The sequence below is a fragment of the Pseudopodoces humilis genome, chromosome 4, assembly GCF_049639895.1.
Source record: "Pseudopodoces humilis isolate 2021_Gansu_Grassland_sample_001 chromosome 4, ASM4963989v1, whole genome shotgun sequence".
NCBI lineage: Eukaryota > Metazoa > Chordata > Aves > Passeriformes > Paridae > Pseudopodoces > Pseudopodoces humilis.
This window is the reverse complement of record NC_142203.1, coordinates 34869810-34893338: the sequence shown is the minus strand read 5'-3', so window position 1 is coordinate 34893338 and position 23529 is coordinate 34869810. Positions and strand designations below refer to the sequence as shown.

Here is a 23529-nt window from a genome sequence, read left to right as displayed (position 1 = left end):
ATGTGCAGAAGAGGAGCTTTTGTCCAAATTTGTCACAATTTCTCCTTATTCTTCAAGACACAATTGTTTTTCATGACATATTATTTTGGCATAATGAAGAAAAACAAAACTATGTACCATGCTTTGGCATCTCAACTGGTAAGAGTGAAAGTATCAGCTTCCAAGATTAATTTTCCAGTCTTGTATCAATTACTTCTCTAATTTCAGACTATTAAGAAAGTAAAAGGAGTGCAGATTGTGTATATCAAGGTATTAATAACACTCCACATTTGAGTGGGTTATGGCAGGAACATCTGTGGCTTCAGCGGGCCCCATTCATTTGCTAGGCTTGCCTTCGTGGACTCAGCAATGCTTACTGCTGGCTGGCAGGCTCAGCAACCTTGTCAAGCCAAAAAATAGTTTTTCCCTTTCTCTAAATGAATGCTATCATGAAACAGGCTTATCTCTCTTGGCAAATGATAACTAAAGAATATTTAATTCCTCACCGAAGCCTTATTCAAGAATTAATAAATTTACTTGCTAACTCCCTACATAGAAACTCTCCCTGGTGAGCAGAGAACTGAATGATCGATCTGCACAGTATGAAGAGCTGCTCTGCAGAATGGGTTTCTGTGGTCAGAGAATAATCACTTAACATTTATTGCCTCCAAAAAGTTTTCTTTTTTAGAAGCAAAAAGATGACTGTGCATTCATAAACACTAGGAAGTTACACAAGCTTTTAATGCTTGTCTCCACAACATGAGGGTCAATTTTGACTGCTAGCTCAGTCATTACAATGGCATCAAATACAGTGAGAAAGAATTCATTCTCTGATACTTCTTTGCAACCTTGACTTTTAAATAACAGTATGGCAGTTAGAACATAATGAATATAATAATTTTTAACCACATTACCTAACCCTTTGTAACACCAGGAAATCTAGTGCTAATACATCTTTCCATACTAAACCAATCCAAATCCCAAACTCTCATAAAGCAAAATATATCCCAGTAGAGCCATCACAACTGCCATTCTTATGATAGACAGAGTAAATGCAAAAAAGGAATATGTTCTGGTTTTCTTCTGTATCTACCTGCTACATTTGTTTTCACTATACTTTTTTTTCACACTATATGGGTGCACTATCAAGACACTACATATGATAAGGATTTTTTTTAAAACTAAATAGGAGCTATCAGACTATAGGGTCTCACAGCTGTTTTGTTTGATGCTTCAGAAATAACCATCAAACAGCAAACCTTTTTTGGAGAACTTCTGTTACCACTGATTGAAGTGCCAATTTCAGGATTACCCAATGCAAAAAGCAAACTCTTAATCTTCAAATTCACTTTGGGTTCTTTTTACCAATCAAGATTGGTGTTTCCTATCTCTTCCCTGAGGACCAAGTGACATTTCAATGATAGAACTGTTGAAACAGAGCCATTTCCTAGCTTTGTATTCTCAAACTCAGCTGAAACTTCAAAGTAGTGCAAGCCAAAGATAAAAAAAAAAAAAAAAATCCCAAGACAGAAATCTAAGGGAAGGATTTAATCAAAGTCAAGATAGTCAACCATTTCAAGATGGAGGATTTGGATGGTTAGAGGAGAAACTGAAACCCTTCACTTTATTTTCCTTCTTTGACCTTTTATACTTTCTGTATCTGCTCTGAAAAAATACCAGCAGCAAGATTTCCTCTGCTGTGGCACCTATCTGATCCTCCAGACACTAATACACAGGAAGGGCTAGGTACCTGATCAGAATAGGAAGTATCAGATCAGCCTGTAGAGGTAGTTTTCTGTCCTCCCACACACATGCTGTTCTGCTTCCAAAATAGTCTTGTGCACAGAACGTCTGAATGTGTCACAAGACAAGCTGTGGTCTGAGTGATGTGTCTGTGTTCCCAATGCTGACCCATAAAAATTGCCTAAAAAGGTTGTAGTATCTTGCATCAAATTCTAAATAAGGGGGCTGGGAAGGGACAAGGGTATCCCTTGCATTTGTTTTTGTGCACTGTTTCTCCACACTTTCCACCCTAATTAGGAACCTAGAGACTCATGTTATAAACCACAAGAAGCATGTATGCATATAAAGCTGGAAAGCTAACACCCATATTTACCAACTAGATCATTAGGTAGGAAACACTGTGAGACCAATGGCTAGATGTATAGGATCATCATAAAGTTAGTGTGGTATTTTTGAAGAACAAAGGTTGCACATTCCCTAAACATTTCCCTGAATATTGTTCTCAGCTGTTTTAAATTTCTGAGGTTACACCGCAGAGTCCATCACTTATTCAACCTCCAAGTACGATATAAAAGTTGATGAAAGAGACACCATATAGAGTGTCTCTTTGTCTGGAATAAAATTCCAGACAGCACTAGCATATGTTTAACATTTCAGTGTTTAATTCAGTTTTTGAACGATGAAGTGACAATGACCATTTGAAGTACAGGAGCCCACATACTCTCTGAATAAGCAAGAGCACACCTGTGAATTTCAAATGCCTCATGTCAAAACATCTCCCACACAGAAGAAACACAGAGATGCACAACTAAGGTAATTTACAAGATAAATTGAAATGCTAGACACTGTCTCCAAAACACTGAATTTCAGTGACAAATTCATTCTAAAGCAGGAACATCTGATATCTAAGCCAAACAGAATGATGTTCTGACCAACACTGTGATCTCCATTAACTACAAGACACCAAAGCTGCTGCCCTCACTAAAACACATTTTTCTCAATCTACTACTAGGACAATTTTTATCAGATTACTTAAAGACTCCTGACTGATAAAGGACCTTGCAAACTATGGCTTCATCAGAACAGAAGCAGAAGGAAACTGGCACAGGCTTTCATGCCAGCTCTTAAGCAACAGAGGTAAGTACCAGGTCTCGGGCACACTCAGCTTTCATTATGTTTCCAGAAGTTCATGATGCCTCATGATTTCGGTAGCTAAGGGAGTTAGGAAATTGAGACCAAGGACTGAAAAGAGATGAGTTTTTTTTAAATGTGAGCTGTTACAATGAGCATCTAATAAGCTAGTTAACAAGTGTACACTGGATTCAACTTTTACACCAAAATCACTTTGCATGTACTGACTAGCACAAGTGAAAATAAAGGAACGATGAAATCTGATTGTCTGAGCACCTCAGCAAAACAACTAGCAGTTCCATTCATGTATAGAAAAAAACAAATTGAGGGAAAGTAGAAGAATCGAAAATGTCAGCAAAGGTGACTGATTTTAAGTTTCAACTTCTCATCAGATTAATCTATTTCATAACTTTATACATCAAACTGGATTGTGTATTATCTCAAATAGCTCCTTTTTTTTTTTAGCAAATCCACCACCTTCTTGTATCTTTTGAAGTATAAGCTTTTTGATTTGTTTACACAACATTCCACTATACTATGATGATGTTAGTCATCATATGACAAAACTGGCAATTGTAGCCTATGTTTTCTAAATAAACAGGAAAAAACTGCCAGATGAGGTCAAATGGCTCTGAAAGACAATAGGTCTTTTAAGAAATGTGTTTAGCTCACACATCTAAGGGAACTTGTTCCATTCCAGACACTTTAAGTTACGTAGTAAATCCAAATCCATTCCTTGGCATTAGCTAGAAAGCACTGTCCTTTTCAAAATACACATTAGTATAATTTTAAGATTAGATTTGCAACTTTCACCTTGGCTATCATTTTGTCCACAAATTTAGTTATCCTTCTAATAATTTTATTTTTACTACTTTGGGTGGTTTAATGTCTCTTTAATGTAATTTTTTAAAAATGTATTGAAAAAAACCCAGTAATTTAAAAAATCACACTGGTTTTATACTACAGTTACTATACTGCTTTAGTGTCTTTAGACTATGAAGTCTGACTGCAGATGAACAGGTAATCCAATTAAAGGACAGTAGAGCATGATGAAAGCAACAAATCACACACTCAAGAGAATAGTCTGGATTGGAAGAGACTTCAAATGCCATCCTCTGCCTCCCAGGTTTCAATCCCCCACCCAACACCTTCCACTAGGCCACAAGTCCAAGTTCTCCAAGTCCTTGGCAAGGATGTGGCAGCAACAACTTCCCTGTGCAACTTGTTCCAGTGCCTCACTATCCTCACAGTAAGTAATTTCCTCCTAATATACAATCTAATTCTACCTTCTTTCATTAAAAGCCATTCCCCCTTGTCCTACCACTACCTGCCCTTGCAAGAAGTCCCTTTCCAGCCTTTGTAGGCATCCTCGTCTGTGATACCAGCTTTAGTTTCTCAGCAAAAATCAGAACTGAACATAAACATATTAACTCTATCCTTACAGCTGCCCAGCTGAGTCACTTCCAATTGTCTAGCTGTTGCTTGGACCAAGTGCTTACTACCAGCCTGCACAGAGGAAGTTAACCACTGGAACTTCAGTCAATCCAGATCCACGACACGGATAAGGGACAAGAACTCTGCTGTACAGGACACAGGAAGAGAAACTGAAATAGTGGATTTGTTCACCTGTAAGAAAAGAGACATCTCCTTTTGGCCTCAATGGTCGTCTACTACAAATATAGAGGGAACAGAAGACAGCCTTGAAGGTGCACAGCAGCAGCAGCTTGGGAAGCCACAGACCAAAGTTACAACGTAGAAAACACTAATAAAACATATAATACAATAAACAGTTATGTAGGTGGTCAAACACTAGACCAACACCCCAGTAAACTTGAATGTCCATCCTTTGAGTTCCCCAGAACACAACTGGTCCTGACCCTGCAAAAGTGAAGTCTAGCTGGTTCTGCTCTGAGCAGCTGTATTGCACCAGATGGCATCCAGAGCTGTCTTGTCATCTAGACTACTTTACAAGCCTCTAGCTTCAGATGGTGATGAACAGCAGGCTGCAACTGACTTTCATGTATATTCTCCCCCTGTAACCAAAAATGATAGTAACGTAAAACAGAGGTTAAATGAATGATATAAAGATTCACCACAGTACAAACCTTCTGGAAACTTCTAATAGCTTCTTATAAAAATAAAATCCCAAAGTTTTGATAAGAACATGCCATGAACTGTATCATGTTGAACTTTCTTTCCATTCACTTACTGACCTTCCCCAACAAGAACACAGGAAATACCTGAAGGATCATCTGGCATGATGAAAGCTGAAGCTCCTCATAGACACTGCCAAGATTACAACATGTATCCCTTCCTGCTCAGCCAAATCAATGTCTCTTTACCCCTCAGGTACAACACAAACAAAAGCCCTGAATGTGCTCAAGAACACTGACTATTGAAACAGTTTTGTTAAGAAATTATCTTCCATGCTGTTATAAGACTTCCTAGAGCTAGCTGACTAATATAAAGAGGTTTCCTATGTGCTGTGTGTGCAGGTGTCTGAACACATTTTCATCTTGATGGAGGCACACATGTGCATAGGGTACATAATATGCAAGCCTTCTGTACTCCTTTGTACACTCTGCATAATCTTCTACATCAGAATGATATGCACATACCAAATTCCAGTGCAGAAAAGTCAAGGAACAAAAAATTAACTGAACTATTACCTCCAACCAGGCCACTGTCAGAAACAGGATCCTCACACTCACCATACAAAACCAATCCCTAAGTCTCACACTTTCTCTGGACCAGATAAAGAATCCACTGCACTGAAAGTCATACCCCTAAAGGCATGGCCGTATGTTCTCACAAGCCTGCACACTGTGATTCACCTTTAACTATGACAATAAATCAGGGCCCACGTGGTATTTTCAGAAAATCTCTTTATGCAACTCATTGTAATTCCCTTACTGGGAAACAATGGATTTCCCTGAGTTACGGCACTGTTTATTTTTCAGCAGTAGGATTAATGAGTGGAAGATGTAGTACTTTTGCTGCAGGCAAAAACAAAGCCACAATATTTAATAGCAATATCCTCAGGAATCAACACACATAGTGAATTAATGCGTTTTTAAACACCTCTGTGAGTATCATCTTAGAAACTTGGCATTACTTTGCCCAGATAGCAGCAGCTTCTTGTTTATCTATCTATATCTATATACATATATCTCTGTGCAAGAAAATACCTGAATTTTCCTGGTTTTCTAATGATGTACTGTACTACTCACTTCTCAGTGAAATTTTATCAAAATGAACTTGCTCTAAATGTAGATACCTTATGTTTTTTTTACACAAATCCCTTTTTAAGGGAAGTAATCCTATTACAGAGACACACTCCTGATGGCTGACCTTTCTGGAGATCTTCTCATTGGCATCTCCTTACCAAGTTATTTGTCACCTGAGTGACATTGTCTCAGGGTTGTCCCTGCTGCTCCAAAGGCATACTGATCAGTTACATCCTCAGCATGCGCTCTCTCACATGGCTTTGGATACCCTGATTTGCAGTAGGGAAGAGTAATTCCTAAGTACAGAATCAAAAATTTCCTTCAGCGGCCATCTCATTTCTTGCTCCTGTGCAGACTTCTGCAAAGGTCCCAGATTTGATTTTAAGCCAAATTCAAGTTCATCCAGTTCATTTTAGGCAAATCATTTTGTAAAAAATGCATCCCAAAATACATTATGTGTCAGTCCGTCTTTGCTTGTGCTTGAAGCATCAAAGAAAAAGAAGTTAGAACCTACACAAGGGAAGCAGGAACATCCTCCCATGTTCTTCCCATACTATGAAAAATAGTCATACATTTACAAGGTGATCTCACTAGTGAACATAGAAATGGTGACACTATACACAAAATATAAAAATACAACAAGCAGCCAAGACAATTTAGCAAGGGATAACTCAGTAGGTATTTTAGAGATGCTTACACATCAAGCCCACATACAGTATGGCTAGAAGAATCTCTGGAAGAGTAGCCTACCAGTAAGTCTTAAGGAATGTTCAAATCAGCAGCTGTGCTGAAGACTTAAATTATCTTTCTGCTCATATGCTTTTGACATATTCAGAATAGTAACTGATACAGAGCAGCAACACAAAAGCCTATACCTGACGTGCAGCAAACATCCCCAAAAGACAGAAGGGAAGTTGTTCAGGAACTGATTAACAAGTTCCAACAGAAGCATGGCAACAAAGGAGGAGCAACATGGCCATTGAAAATGTGTAGGTTCAAAAGACAGACAATAAAGACAAAAGGCCATTGTGCAGGAAAACTGGTCAAGCACTGTAAGCCTACATATTTTATTACAACAAAGAATATAAAAAGGAAGCCCTTTCAAGAAATATCCTGCTTTCCTTGGCAATACAAAGCAATCTCTACTTCCTTGTCCAGTGTCCCATCAAAAGGAAAACACCAGCTCCAAACATGCACAGACCCTTTTGTGTAGTCTTGCTGAGGCATGCCACAATTCCACAGGTCTAGAGTGTAAACAATCATTACTATTTCAATTTCATCAAGTAAGGACATTACCCCATATTCCTAACTTATTCATCCCATTCTACTCCTCTAAATACAGTGCTATTGAAAAGATGTATTCAGAAGCAGTAGCAGAAATAGCTTGTTACTCTTCCACTAGCTGCACTACAGAAATTTACAGACTCACAAGTAGTCAACAACATCACACCCTGATTCTTACAGGTAGTGTTGGCTGTTAATACTATTCAGGAGAACCTTCCTACTTACTAATCCATCTCTGTAGCAAGCCTATCCTTCCTATCTTGCAGGTCTTCTGCACCATTTATCCATGATAAATTTATTCCTGCAAAAGCAGATTTTCTATTATTGTCTATGTCTCCTACTTGCATAATTTTTGATACCATTACATACAATGCCTTCAGCCTTATACTGGCAATTCTGAAGCTGGATTCACTGTAGAAATCCAGAAAATATACAGTGTGGATTTCTCAGTGTGTCAGACCTAGTGATCTTGCCAGAATAAAACCAAATTCTGGAGCTTCTTATGACAGGAAGAATTGGAAAGCATGGTTCTTAGACAGCCGAAGAGGAAGCTTTGGCATTGCAACACTGAGCACCATGAAGATATTTAAGATTCCTCCAGGTTCATGAGTTACTGGCAGCTTCAGGGCAACTGCTTCCCAGTTCCACAAGTGTAGTCAGCCTCCAGCAAAACCAAGATACATCCAACATTAGCCTTTTGGCTACAGATTTACAGTGATTGGCAGTTGAGGTCAGAATGAACAGTAGAAAGAACAATTAACATACACAGCAAAATCATGTTTTCTGAAAGAGCTGCAGGCTGGAAATTTCTAAATAGGCTGCACCATAATAAATGTAGAATATTTATAGTAAATACTTTTCATTTTACTCCTCAGAAAATAGAACCATGTGATTAAGAAAAAAAAAGGACATAACTCCATCTTCCTAAAACTAGAGCTATGAATACAGAAGTGAATAGCAATTTTTGATAGGAACATATTCACTGTTCCTAAATGAAAGAAAAACACCAACAACTAAGCTAAAATATTGCCACCATCACTCTGTGTTTCATAACCTGAAACAGGTCAGGTACCCTTTACTAGCACACAGGTTTTCAGTGGACTATGGCACCCATGCCAAATGAAAAAAAAGTCCTGAGCCACTAGCTTGGCAGCATGGCAACTGCCAAACCTTGATTATATCCAACTATTTTAAGAGTTCCCTAAGTCACACAGTCATCAGATTATACCACTCAGAAACACGTTTCCATGATCAAAGCACAGAATTTACAAGAATTTCATTTTCTTCCCAGATTTCCTGCATGGTTTCTGTGCCTTAACCTTGCTTCAGTATCTCACCAGGTTTCCCTGAAGATCTGTTGTGTCCCTGAACAATGGCATTAGTGTAGCCACATATAACTGCTGTCATGTACAGAGATTGACACGTGCTTCTCAACTGTGGTTCCGTTTCAGACTATGGAGAGATGCGTAATTTAAGACAAGAAGTGACTCTGGTTTTCTCTATAACATCATTACAGACAATTTTAAACATAATTTCTTAAGCTTTGAAGTTCATTTTAACACATACTTGAGTTTTGTCAAAACTCAGGGGAAAACATCCTCCACCCAAGAACACTACAAAGGTGCTTATTGTCCAGCTGCGAAGCTAAAAAAAAAATCAGGATTCAGCATTATCATGACACTCAACACACCTTCTTAGGGATTACTACATTAAAATATGGAGAAATTCAAACCTTTATGCCCTTCCCAATTGTTTCCTAGCAAGGTTTACTTTCAGTCCACTCTTCTGTGTTCGTAAATTGTATAGTTAAAGTTAATTTTCCTTTTAAGAAACTAAACCACATAAACTTGCATAAAACCACAATACAAAACTTAGATGTGACTGTTTATCTGGGATAAAAGCACAAACCATACCACAGTTAGTGCATCTTACAGCATTTCTTGTCTTAGGCATTATAAAAATAAGTTCCTGCTATGTTTGGTCATAAAAATAATTTGTCAGTAATACCCCTGCAATGCCTGTGGAGCCAACGTTGCTAAGAATCTAAGCTGAATTCTATTCCTTCTTGGGCATGACCAAATTATTTACTAAATTCCAGTCAGCTGAACCAGAGGGATTGTTCACGGAAAGCTTACTGTTCCAGTGTGGGAAAAAGATTCAGCTTGACTCTCTGAACACAGAGGGAGCTTGTAGAGCTGGCAACTGGAACGTCAAAAGTGATTCCCTGTAAGAGTCAACCCCTTGACGTACATTCTAGCATTCTAGTGATCAACAAACAACTCTAGGGTAAAACAGGTTTTTTGAGCTGTCTCAGAGCATTCTTAAAAGGCAAAGCTTGGCTGGTCTTTTTAGGCAAAAGTTACACCAGTACCAAATAAAATCTCACTCCCTTTGTATATTTTTTTTTTCCTTTTCACTGGGGAATAATGTGAGCTGACTAATTCTGTAACACTAAATTACGTAAATTGTTATGTAATGTAAGGTACTGTAGGGTACCTGGTCACTTTTCCTATCATCAAGATATATTAGACTGGTGTAGGCTGCTGTGTTTTCTCTGACCAAACAGAGTGAACATTACTTACACTGGTGTCTAGTTTAGAGGCATTGAGAAACAGACAAAGATACTGCAAAACATGATTTTGGTGATATGAAACACACTACTGTACAAAAGGAGGATAATTTCACTGTATCAGGGGATGATCAAGACACCCTCACATTTGTAAAGTGTTACAGCATATGTTTTGCAGCACTTATGTCACATGAATATTGGTCCATTCAGAAACCCTTCTTGCTTTATAATCTCATTAGACACAAAAAAGCTATTTACAATGAACACCAGTAAGTAAAAAAACCCAAACAACTAAAAACATGTAATCCAGAATTAGCATCATTTATTTTAAAATGTAGCTAAAATAAATTTTTTCTTAACACCTAAGATGAGCTGCCTTCAAAGAAAATTATCATGTTTATACACACGCCCCATATAAACTACTAAAAAGCATCCAAGAGTATCTTGGCATTCAGTTAGATGGACACAAAAAAGAACCCAAAGCAAACAAAAAACCCCATCAACTAACCAACAACAAAAATAAAACCCCCAAAACAGAAAAAAAACAAACTACCTCTACCACCACCAACCCTCCCCACCCCAAACCAACAAAAAAACACAACCAACCAAAACAGACCAGAAGAAATCAACTAAACAACAAAAGCCAGCCCACAATGTAACAAATATTTTCACAATTCAGAAAAAAGGTATTTGCTATGTAGAAGAACCTGAAGTTTACAGCCTGCAGAAATCCCCACAGTGTTCAGCTCTTTAACCACTAAATCGGCTAACATGCACCTATCTTCCTGCCTCAGTCAGTTTTTTTGTCAGGTTTTAATCTAGGTGTGTATGTATGAAAAGGTGTAAATTTTCTCTTTATTGTCTTCTCTATGGAGGAACAATTTAATAATGGAAATATTGGCATTTTATTCCTGAATTTAAAAGGTCAGTTGAATCTTAGTGACATGAGATGCATGGCACTTGTTTTGTTTCCTTAAGGGTAGGAGTATGCAAAGAGGCCTCAACTGCGTAATTTCTAGTTTTCCAGGAGTCAGTTTAATCCATGCTTTCATCACGACCACATCTTTTAAAGGTTTTAAAATAGTTTTTGTAAAGCAATAATTAAGTAGCTCTCACACAAATCTTGTTTCTTCATTCCCTGAAGTACACACATGGCAGCTTTTTTCCTTCCTCCCCCAACCTCCCTTTCTTTGCATTATGAACCCGAAAGTAATTTCATTTCCAAAGTTTAGTTCTGATGTTAAGAGAAAACATACATTTGGTATTCTTCCATGGAGAGTAGAGGGCCTGTAAGCTCTTTTGCCTCCTACTCTGTGGATCAGCATGCCTATTCTTGTGTTGGCATTTTTCCACTCTTCACAAGTTCAGCAATGCCAAGCTGCTGCCACAAATGCAAGCAGTCCAGTACGCTGCCTATGTGCATGTGCACACATATATGTGTGTGCCTTTACATATCCTAGCAGATTTACTTGGAATTGTGCCTGGCAGGATTTACTGTCCCATTTTAACAGTAATCCATTACTTGACCACCATCTGAGAACCTAGGAATTAAATGGGGTTTTAGTAACTGCAGAACAACAAGCTGCATTTAAAGTAATATTTGTTCCAAACATAGTTAAACAGGACATGTCCTGTATAGATTTCAAGAAACCTACTTCAAGTGGATTTTAGCTTATAAGCCACCTACATTTAAAATACATACCATAACAGTAATATTTTGCATAAATTGATACAGAACTCCAACTCCCAATTGAACATAGGCAATGTGCACTTTCTTTACGCCATTTAATCCCCAAAAGCATCAGCATTTTCACAAAGTAAAAAGCATGCCAGAAGATAAGTTTTATGCAAATATATATAATGAGGTGAAGATTAATAACTACATTTCATGTATGTCCCAATTTTTCTGTTCTTTCCTAATTTCCTAATTTAAGGTTCTGAAGCCACTGATGGCCCAACCATGCAGCTCTCCAAATAACCTGCCTGACATCTTCCAGCTGTAAAACAATTGCAGTACTGAACTTTCAAATGAGTCAAGCCTGAATTGCCAGAAAGCAAAACTCAGCATCAGTGACAGAACTGGAGGGTTTCAGCAAAGGTGAGACTTGAACCTACTTGGAGCCCTCTGAGGCCAGAATAAAAGAAAGCTGAATTTCCAGAGCATTTACCTACACTCAGCAGTCATGACACACTGCCCATGGGAATTTTTCTTTACTTTTTAAGTAAGTACAATACTTTCAAAGGTCACAATTTCTTTTAACAAACCTGAAGTACCAAGCTCTGTGTAACACCATATCCCACTCAGAGAGGTGGATGTAAACCAGAGGGAATGCAGACACTGATAAGCAATAAACAATAACTCTCTCCTTCTATGCACTGTGATGAGATGAGCTCTGTATGTCTGGTCAAGAGATGGAAAACTCCAGCTGGCTGAACAGTAGAGGGTGAAATGCCACCCTATGTCAGCAAAGAAAGGCTTGTCCAGGCAAACTTACAAAGACAAATCACAATTTGGTCTCAATTAATTTCTCAATCTCTGGAGATAAAGCAACCACATACCACCTTGAAACCATCTTGTGCAGATTAAAAACACATAAATCATAATGCAGTCCTGCCAAAGATAAGACAAACTAAAACAAGTCTGATTTGAGAGCATCCCAGCACCAAAACTTATGAACTATGAAGCAAGTAGTCCTTTAAAATACACTATCCAGCAGAACATCAAGGATGGTTATGTTCACCCTGAAAAAGTTATACCACAAGCCACAGAAAAGCAATTAAGACCCTGCCCATGCGAAAGACAACGTATTATAAACCCAGACTATTTTCTAAGCCTAAATGAACTGAATTTACAATTGCAATAAGAGAGATAATGCAGGTGAAACAATTTTTTAAAATTCCATGTCAACCTCACCCCTTTTGATATCAAGTCACTTTCAGAGCATGACATATTAACAAATCACCCAGTGTTACACATTTATTTGTGAGTAAACACAAAGAGAGATGGTATCTTTCCTTAGCTACAGTTAACTACAGCAGTCTTGAGGATACCTCCAAGTGACTGAAAATCTCTCCAAAATTATTTGACAAACAAAAAATACCCAGTGGGTTCAGAGAGTCATTACTTCCCTGAATCTTCATCCGAGTGCAGTTGACAGCTTCAGCTTTTCTGCCCTGCCTCCACTGCTCTATCCTCCTCACTCTGGAGAATATCCTCCTGTGGCAGGATATTAACCCACAATTACAGAAGTCAGCATTTTAGAGTTATCAGCTAAACCACTCTGAAGACAAAGGCAAGAAGATAATTTCAAGTGATTACCTATTAAAGTCTGTGGCTTAATGGATATCTTATAAATTCAGGATCTTTGAGAACAGTCAAGAATAGCATTACTTTAAGTAAAGGGGAATTTTGGTATTGTGCATATCTCATGCATAACTAAGTTTCATGACAGGAACTGCAGAACCAGAGGTTTGAGGAACAGACTGAAAAAGCAACACTTTCAGCATTGTGAAATTCTAATGTTGGGAATCATGTAAGAAAATGTAAGTTCAGGCAAAGATCTTCAAAACAGCAATTTAAAAATACCTATTTTTTCAGTTGCATATCGGTCTTAAGAATTATCACCAACAGAATATCTGAGATCCATTCAAGAAAAGTTACAATAAAAATAAAGTTAAGATATCAGCAGAGGAAGCTTCTAGTCTCAATACTCCCTTTGATATCAGAAGCAGTTAATACCAAAAGGCTGAACATTTAGCTTCAGGGCAATGACTGACTTCTCCATTCACCAACACAAAGAATACTTCCAAACAGTGTTGGTGAAAGTGCACATCTCTCAGACTATGTCCAGATTACCCCTGCCTTTAGCTGTTGGCAAGTTGAAGTGCCCCTAAATCTTCATGCTTCCCCATCTCCCCTACTTGGACATCAGAAGCAGAATAGGATAAAACAGCTGAACTGACAAACATTAGAACTAAGGCACACCAAAAAAACCAGGGTTTTATAGCTTCAAGTTCCATTAGAAAAATTACAGAAAAACTACAAAAAATTGCACTGGAAATGCTTCAGCACAGTCTCCAAGGGTGTTTGCAAAACTATTAACTTTTGCTAGGCAGCATCAACTAGTTCTTGTGGAAGCTCCTTTTGTCACTGACTCATACCAGGTTTTTGCTCTTGAAAATCTCTTCTCACTGAAGAATTTGGAGATTTAAGAGAAACAAGAAATTCAAGGGCTCCAGTCTTGGTGTCCAGATTAACAAAGAGCACAATCTACTTCCTGCCCATGTTTAAGTGGAAAGCCTGAGCTCTGTGGAGCCTGCAGATATTAAAAGCATATTACGTCTTTCTTCAAGTATGCTGATAATGGCAAGACACATTCTCATCAACAGAAAGTTGGCACAATTCTTGTTTCTAACCTCTTCCAAAGAGCTATTTTCCATGTCATCAACTAGTATTATATTAAGTAAATAGTATCAATGCAGCTAATGAAGGCCTAAAAATTTCACAGCCATAATAAAATAACATAAAATACTCACTTTTCATTCAGGTATTTATACATAAACACAAAATGCTTCCTTTGTTTTCTTTATAAACACTTTAATACTTGAACATCACAAAAAATATTTTAAGATGTTTGGTGGGTAATTTCAAGGTAGAAGAAAAACCTAGAGCAGCTCTATCAGGCTGAAAGCCATACAAGCAGATCAGGTTTTATAAATAAAAGCCATGCATTTTGCTGCTTATTTGATTCTGCTCCCTTTGATAAGATGTTCCCTTAAACTACTAACAACATCACTGAGTAAGAAAAAGGAAGAATTTCAAGCATCTAAACTGGCAGCTCAAAATCTAACTCAGTAGAGTAACTGAGAAATCTGAGGGCCCTCTAAGGTTGACATCTTTTACGTGAGTCTTTCATAATCTGACTGCATGTGGCAGACTGATTAAATGCAATAGAAAAAGAGAGCCTGAGTTTTAGATATTTTAAGCCAGAAGCTGCACTTGCGCAGAACTGTTGTACTGAACATGGAGCCTGAACCAGTACTTCTTCAAGTTGCAAGGTGGTGGTATATGTGCCTGCTGAGGGGATGATCTATTCTGCAGCTGTAAGGCACAATGAATGTTTAATTCTCCGCTTTAAGAGTTGCACAAATTGCAGCATTAGATGTATCCTTGACTGTATCTACCACTCCTTCTCCAGAAAGGAAGCTAGGGCTGTCAATATCATCCATGGATAATTTCCTTAAGTAACCAGGGATAAGATAATTTATGTCTTCTGAAGCATCCAGCATTCAGTTACACAGCAGCATGCGCAGGGCTTTTCCTGCCTCTCTTTTAAGACTGGCCTCCCCACTCCACCTGCCCATGCTCCTTCATACATCAAAAGAGACACTAAACAAACTTCACTTTCCAAACCACTTTAAAGATTTATGGCATAGCATGCAACAAAACTCTAATAGCCCCTTAAAAAAAACACAGAATGGAAATCCTCTAAACAAGAGACGAGCAACAGAACATCAACAAATTAACTAGGGAAGGAAGCCTGGAGCCAGAAGTAGAAGAGCATAGTTTATTCTGTTGTAGCAGTGGAGCAATTTTACTAAAAGGTCAAAGCAAACTGAAAAGCTCTGCTGTACTGAGCTTTGGCCCAAATCAGGTAGGAGTGCAATGAGATCATGACCAATGGCTTCTAAGACCAAAAATTAACTTTGCAAGTTAAAAATGGACAGAACAGGAAGAAAGCAGTATAGGAAAATAACAGATTCCTGGTGTAGGCGACAAGCTTAGCCTAAGAAAGAAACCATGGACATTTTTTCTGAAAACCTGCAAGATTTCTAAACTTCTGTTATCAAGCAATGCATCTGGTAGTGGGAATTTGGCATAGTTTAGTGAAACACAGAAGTAGATGAGATGACAGCATAGAGGAAGCATGCAAAAAGTGACTGGGAAACTCAAAATCAGCTTACAGAACCTATAAAGGGTGTCAGTGGGAGGTGTAAGAAAACTGGTGCAATCAAGGAAAGTGCTACTTTTGCCAAAACAAAGGTCACATCATGAGAAACTGAATTCAGGCTACTTAAACCACCAAGAAAATATGAACACAGTTATTAATAGATTAGTATCTCCTCCTTGGTATTATGAAAACAGATATGAAAGCAACAAGTTGTCTGAAGTCTTCACTGTGGTAAAATAAATTATGAATCCAAAAAAACCTCAGAGGGTGATACAACAACAATCTTCCTTTGCTTTTGTTTGGATTCTACCGTGCTAAGAACCTCAGGCTACTAAGAAGCCCCATCAGGAACATGCTTTCTTCAGCTGCATCCCTAATTGGTTTTGTTGCTCTGAAAACCTGCTTTCTTCATTTAATCACTATTTCAGAGAACATTATAGACCCAGATTCCAACACGTGCCTTACGTGGTAGTGAGTACTGCCGTCTTGGATGCACCAAGTGAAATATGTAGCAACCAAAGTAACATTTAGGAGAGAGAGTAGAACACTGCTTTCCAAGACAGCTGTTTTACTTCACAGCAGCAGGATGCATCCAGTTAGCACTGACAAAAGACTAAAAGCTGCGCCAAGATACATTTCACTAAAAGATTATGGTAATACTTGAACAATGTCTTTGATTCAAGGAACCTCAAAGAACACTAGTCTATAACTGCAGCATAGTCTATAACTAACATCTATAACTGTTCCGCTCTGGGGTATGGTATCAGATAAGCAATGGCTGTAAAGTTAATGTGTTCTTATTTTTCTTCCATAAAACTGACTGAAAGGACTCATGCATGTACAGTTCTCATGTTAAGTGCACTACAGCTGAAAAGAACAGAGATGCTGCATTTGATCATTTCAAATATAGCATGATAGAATTTTGCCAGCAGAAAGCAGAGACCATTCTGGCATCCTGGATTTCAAGAGAGAAAGAACTCCTCAGCTCAATGGATGCTAAAAATACTACAGAAACATGCAACTATTAAGACATTCTTTTTATTTCTCCCTCTAGCAAAGAGGGTTTACATTTATGTCACTATCCATGACATTAAATGGTGCCTCAGATATCAGCATCTGCCATAGATAATGAGAAAGAAGTAATTTCAGAGAATGCCCCCTGGCAGAAGGAGGAGACCTAGGAGAGACACAGGGGAGAATGGAAGCAGGTTACTACTGCTTGTGGTGACAGACAAGTTCCCTCCCAGGCTGCCTGACTTTCCCAGGTGCCCTTACACACCAGGCATGAGGGCCTGGAACAGGATGGACAGACGACTGATGGTGTGAACAAGGTTTTCCTGCTACGCTGATCCTCCTTGCTCTGCTGAACAATGACAGGACCCAAGGGAACACATGGAGATGTGTGAGGAAAAGTATGGGCGGGACATAGCAGAAGGTTCTTCATCCAAGGGGTGGTTGGGCACTGGAACAGGCTCCCAGGGAAGTGGTCACAGCATCAGCCTGACAGAGTTCAAGAAGCATTTGGACAACGCTCCTGAGCACACAGGGTGAATTTTGGGGCTGTCCTGCACAGGACCAGGAGTTGGACTCTATTATCGTTTTGGGTCATGTCTGACTCAGGATATTCTATAATAAATGTAAGTTTTATAATAAATAATAAGTTTATAATAAATATAAGTAGGAACATTTGAAACAAGGATCAGAACAAGTAGCAAATTAACTTCCTGCTTTCAAGGTCCATTTTGAGAGGCTGGTGGTGGTTGCTGGTGTTGTTTCAAGACCATATTAGTCCTTCCAAAGAAGAAGGCCACTCAACATGTAATGGCTGAACATGAAATGGCTACGAAACTGCTAGGCAGACCATGAAAAAGCTGAGATGCAGGAGTTAAAAATGGAAAAAGGCACATGAAAGGAATGAGACTAGGCAGATTAGGCATTTCTCCTTAGAACTGGACTCAACTGACAAGTTGAATGCACAGCAGGGAACAGACACATAACTTTTATGCGTGTTTCACTTAGTTTATGGTACAATGGGAAAACATGTAACAGTATTTTGGGACTAAAAACTAGCATGTTTTTCAGCATGTAAGTCTCTCAAATATGCAATCATGTAACACCTGCAGAGATAGGGAAAACTGCTTCCTTAACACTTGTCTCATTTATCAGCTTGCCTCAGACTTACAGTACATGCTTTGCTATTTGTCAGAAACGGTAAACATTCCTGTACTTACTCAGAGGTACAAGTGTCTGATTAAACACTCCACTTAGTGCAACCAAGCATGGCAGAACATTGGCTGTACAGTACAACACAGCAAAATCACATGAGTAACTGCAGGGAAAGGACAACTAAGTGCCTTTCATCAAGCATGCCAAGAAGGGCACACATCTCCTTTTTCTGAGACATATCTTGAAGAATTTTGGCGCTTTGTAACAAGCAATACTCCTACAACATCTGAAAGGCACATTTCAGAAACTAAATTAGTGCTCAACAGCATGCCATTAGTATCTTAAACACAAGCATGGTTTTAATTATCAAGCCCATGCACAGCACCATATCAGCAGAAACATAGTGGGTTGCTTCCTTTCCTTCACTTTCCACATACAATCTCCACCTGCTTCATGAGTCATTACCCACACATCGCTGTATTAACATAGTTGATTTCTTGGGCAGTGACTTAAACAGATCATAGAACCCAAGTAAAGATTTTGTAAGGACTGATCTCGGTATTCTCAAAACCAAAAAGATTATGACATTTCTCTATCTGAAATATTTTGAACTGTCACATCTTATCTTATATCAAATCTATGTTCAAAACCCGAGACAAATAACTTTGGCTCTACATGGGTACAGCTAGCATTTTAAAGGATTGCATGGTATTCAAGCAAGAGAGGAGGATAACAGCTTCCCATGTTGTTATCTCAGAGTTCATCTCCTACAACACTGCTTGACTGAGCTTGAGATAAAGTTGCACTCATTAGTTCAAAAATGCTAATGGTCACCCTTCAATATTTGTATGCCATCAGCCTGGCATTCAGGCTTTGTGCAATGACAGTGTCTAATGAGAGGCTCTTTTTTTCAATCCTTTGGTTTTCCTAAAGCCAAATGTTACAGCTGAGCATATTAATATGAGGTTTCTTTATTCACTCTCAGTTTTTCTTGGTTGCTATAATACTACCATCAGTAACTGTTGGGTTTTTTTTTAACATATTTGTAAAACTACTGTATGACCACTGTCAATTCTATATATTCAATTAGCTTGATCTGGATGTCACACCCTACAATCATCTTTCTCACAGTCCTAATCATATTCCTGGTTAATTCCACCTTCATGCAGGGAGAATTTCTTCCAACAGTACTGGACTCAGAAACATACTCCAAAGATACTTAAAAATATATGAAAACAATGAATATTTCTGTATTTTCTGTTTTACTAACATATACTTTGAAATTTTCTTTAATCTGTTTGCTATGTATTTTTTCACACAACAGCCATTTTAAATTCTATTTAAAAAGAAAGTATTCATAATACGAATGCATCCCTTCACTCTTCTAGGATTTAATCTAAAAACTAACCAAACAGTTAAAGATGAAATAGTTTTTTTTAATTAAGGTGGTGCAGGACTGGATTTCACTTTGGACTTTTTAACATAATCATTTCTTTCTACCATCATTGTCTAGCCACACTCAAATGCAGACCTTAAATCATATAGAAGTGAAGACATTTACACATCTCCACTAAGAAGGTATTTACTCTAGAATGACAGTTTACATCCTCATTACTCTTTTCCCTGCCCTCCTTTTCCATTCCAACAAGTACAGGTTCTTTCCAAAGATCTTGGACTGATTTGCTCTCAAGGACAGGAAAGTAACAGCAGTTTAGAACAGACTTTTTTGATCCCCATCAAGGCAGGCTATCAGTTAATTGCTTAATTCTCAAGCTTGGCCAAACAGCCTTAAAAAGAAAAAAGTAACATAAGAAAACTAAAAAAAGGGAAAAATTTACTTAATTATATAAAACAAACCAGTGCCAATATTCATACTTACAGGCTGTGGCTGTTCTGCAATACAGCAGTTGAAACACAACCAAAACTCACTCATTGTTTACAGTCTGAAGTGGGAACACGGATGAAAAGCAGGACTCGAATCTTTTTAAGTCTGTCTGCAGGTAGTAAGTTCTCTGAACAGGTTTATTTTTAATGGCTCCAATGTGAAAATCTTTTCTCTTGAGTTCTTCTCCCAAGACAAGTCAGTCCCAGTACAAAGAACTTGAAGGCAAAAAGTTATTTCAGAGTCTTCTTCCAGAAGGTTGATCCCCACACCAGAGAAATATTACGTGTGCTTCTTTGGTCCCTAGCGTTACATGAACCTGAAAAGAGAAGTACATTAATCAAAAAGAGACAAGATAAAGAATCTAAAGCTCAAAGCCAGCCACCCATACCACTGATTTCTTGGTTATACCCTGAACCACAGACTGAAGAGGCATTAGCAAACAAGTCATGTGCTTTTTTCTACAGTGACTACCAAAAGTGGTATATACCATGAATCCACGTAAGACTCACATTCCAGCTTTGGTTAGACTGATATCAAGATAACTGATACCAAGAACTGGTGCCAAATCTTTTGGCAGTCATCTCAGTTTGTTTCTAACTTTCAAATGTCATTTCAGAAAGAGGTAATTGCCCATATGCCCCTTTATGTTTCTTAGGGAATCATGCCTGTTAACACATCCTATTTCTCAATGGAAAAGCTACCCAGTCCATTCCCAGTGTGAGATTTAAATGGTATTTAAACTCAACCCTGTTACGCAATTGTCAATCAAAGGTATGCTGTCCTAAATATCAAAGAAACAAATACATTTCTGTATATGTAAAATTCGCAAAATGGCTGGATCTGGTCAACACAATGTATTTTCCTTCCACCCTCTTCTACCCAATGCTTCATTTACAGTTGACTTCAAAATATGGTATTAGTTGCAGACCTTGAAAGGGTTTCCTTAAATCTCTAAAACTCCTCAAGTGGAACAAATGAGGCTCCAGATTCCAACCATTCCTTTGCTCAAATAATGTTTGTTGGTAAACCTCCATTCTGGTTTCTTTCAGTAGGAGTGCAATAAAAATTCCTGTGAGACTTCACTTATCTTGCCCCATATCATAAACTTTACTTCCAGAGAAAGTGAGATAGTAAATATTGAGAAGTTTTTACAGGCATACTTCTTAATAATTCTTCCTACAACCGCATCTTCACTCACACAGATATTTTCACAATTATTATTCCTATGCAATTCCTCACAGGATGAAGTGGTTTGGAGGCTCCATGCAATGCACAAAACTATGCACACACACACACACATATGTATATATATATATATATATATATACATATATATATATATACACACACATGTTCTGTGGCAGAGCAGCTCCACTTTGCTACCACCTTTGTTAGTTCTCTACATGCCAAGCACATGAGCAAAGATGTTCCTCATTTACGGCATACATGCCTTCAAGTCACTGCACTGTGTGGGGCCAAGTACTTTCCAGGACTACTGCCTACAACACACACAAAAAGAATACAGCAGAACCTTTCCCATAATATATCCAAAGCCTTTGTGAAGCTCTCACACTTCTCAGCTTTTAAGACACTAACTGAAGCTTTTTGAGAAATAAATGCATGTTGCAGTAACATCTGAATAGCAAAACCCCAGCTGAAGTACTTGAGCATCCTAGCTTTGAAATATCAATAGACAGCGTCAAAACTAGGTTTATCTGCCCGTGTATGGCATTCCTGGATTAAAGATCAGAATATGAAGGGGGGAATATGCTTTGCTAGGTTATCCTATTGCTAACACCATATAAAACAAAGCAATTTTATTAAACAGGATTCCTTGAGGGCAAGAAAGAAACCAAAACAAGCAAACAATCCCCACTCTGACAAAAATACTTCTATACAACCTTTTGCTTGTCAGGCACTTAATAAAAAATGTCTTAGGATAGTGCTAACATGACATATTTTTACTACTTAAAAGACATTTTTCTTGCTTTAAAGATCACCATCTAAATCCCATGAATGAATCAACTGCAATAAAACAAGGGATTCAACAACCAGTAGTGTGAAATCCAAGCATGAAAATAAAAGTCTCTAAGGAAGTTCTCACTCCATAATTAAGTGGCTTCTCACCCATTTTCTCAATTATTTTGGTGACTGAAAATTCCATTAACTTTGAATAGCAAGAGTAATGAAGAAAACCTTGACAGAAAAATACTCTGCTGTTCTCCCCAGGCTCAGAATTTGCATGCTACACAACTCTTTTCTAAATTTGATTCAGTATGTTACTAAATCAGAAGTAAAACACAGTTAATTGCCATTAAGCATGTTAACATGTGACAATTCTAGTCCAGTGTGTGTACAGCTTATGTCTCCTTAAGACCTGGTTGATTTATTTCTAAGACAGGTGTGAAGTTGTTCTGAAACACAGCAATGCATCCCCAACACTAGTTGTTCAGATTATGAAAAACTGAGAAATCAAATACTCAGAGATAGCATTTTGAAGTTTGACATACTGTAATCTGCTAGAGCAAGAAATGGATGTTTTGCCTTGGGCTTTTCCTGCTCTGCACGTGTCCCAATATTCTGATTTGTGACTCCTAAAATTATGACACTTGTTGACTCCTCACAGTCTCCTGGTGACAAAGACTGTAACTCACGTATCAAATTCTTGTTCTCACAGAGGGTTAACTTCAATCTGCCTAATACAACTAAGTACAGAAGACATGCACTGAAGGGCAGGGAGAGTCCTTTTGTTGGATCTTGGATTTTGTTGATCTGCCTCTGTGTTTGTTCACTGATAGCTGGCACACTCCTCCAGCTCACTGCAGCCTCAAGCGCTGTGCAGAAGCCCTGGGAACAAACCCCAAGGGCTTGTGCGGGCACCTGTGAGCCTGGAAAGCTCTTCCTGGTTACAGAATACCCAAGGGTGCAGGAGCCTTGCCCGACACAGCCACTCTCTGCATGCAGGACTTGTTACCTCCAGGACAGTCAAAACTGACTTCCTGCCTTATATCTAAAGCTTTTGAATGGCAAAGCCAAGCTAAAGACTGTAAACAATCTCTGATTATATGTTTATTCTTAAAAAGACATTTTTAGTTCTATAGCCTGTAAAGTGCTACATTTCCCTTTAGTTTGGTGGCTCTGCAATCACTAACACTTTTTCAATCTGTTGAGTTTTAGTTAAAACACACAGTTGACACATCAGTGTGTCTGGAGAAACCAACATTAACTGAACCTCTTAAAAGGCAAACAAATGCTTAGCAGTATTTGTTAGAGCTCTGGAATTTTGTATGCCTTCCCAGTCTGCTAAACAAAAGATTTTTACAGGGATCAAATTAATATAAATATCAGGTATAAATCTGTTGCACCAACATCAAAAGAAAAAGCAATTAAGCTGAAAGCAAAAAGGTGTATTAGTGATGCGATGTTAGTAGCAACACACTAGAATTTCTCCTACACTACCAGTTGTTTGTCTAAAGAACAGGTTGGAACAGGAAAATTCTGCTCCTCTTTTCCAAATTACTGGTTATGAAGAAAGAAGGAAAGCAAAAGCCTCACAGTGCTACAGCTTCTAGTCAGGTAATTATGTAATATCAG

At 38.2% G+C, this 23529-nt stretch overlaps 1 protein-coding gene across 4 annotated transcripts in view; it reads right to left on the bottom strand.

Moving 5' to 3' along the window:
- The window catches only part of CDC42SE2 (CDC42 small effector 2), an 80579-nt gene that overhangs the window by 12732 nt on the left and 44318 nt on the right, over positions 1 to 23529 (bottom strand). For all 4 annotated transcript variants that reach the window (XM_088054525.1, XM_014258826.2, XM_014258827.2 and 1 more), the window contains one exon: positions 19930 to 20251. In XM_088054525.1, coding sequence (XP_087910651.1) covers positions 19930 to 19983 — 54 coding nt within the window. In that variant the 5' untranslated portion in view covers positions 19984 to 20251. The remainder of the gene's footprint in view (positions 1 to 19929; positions 20252 to 23529) is intronic.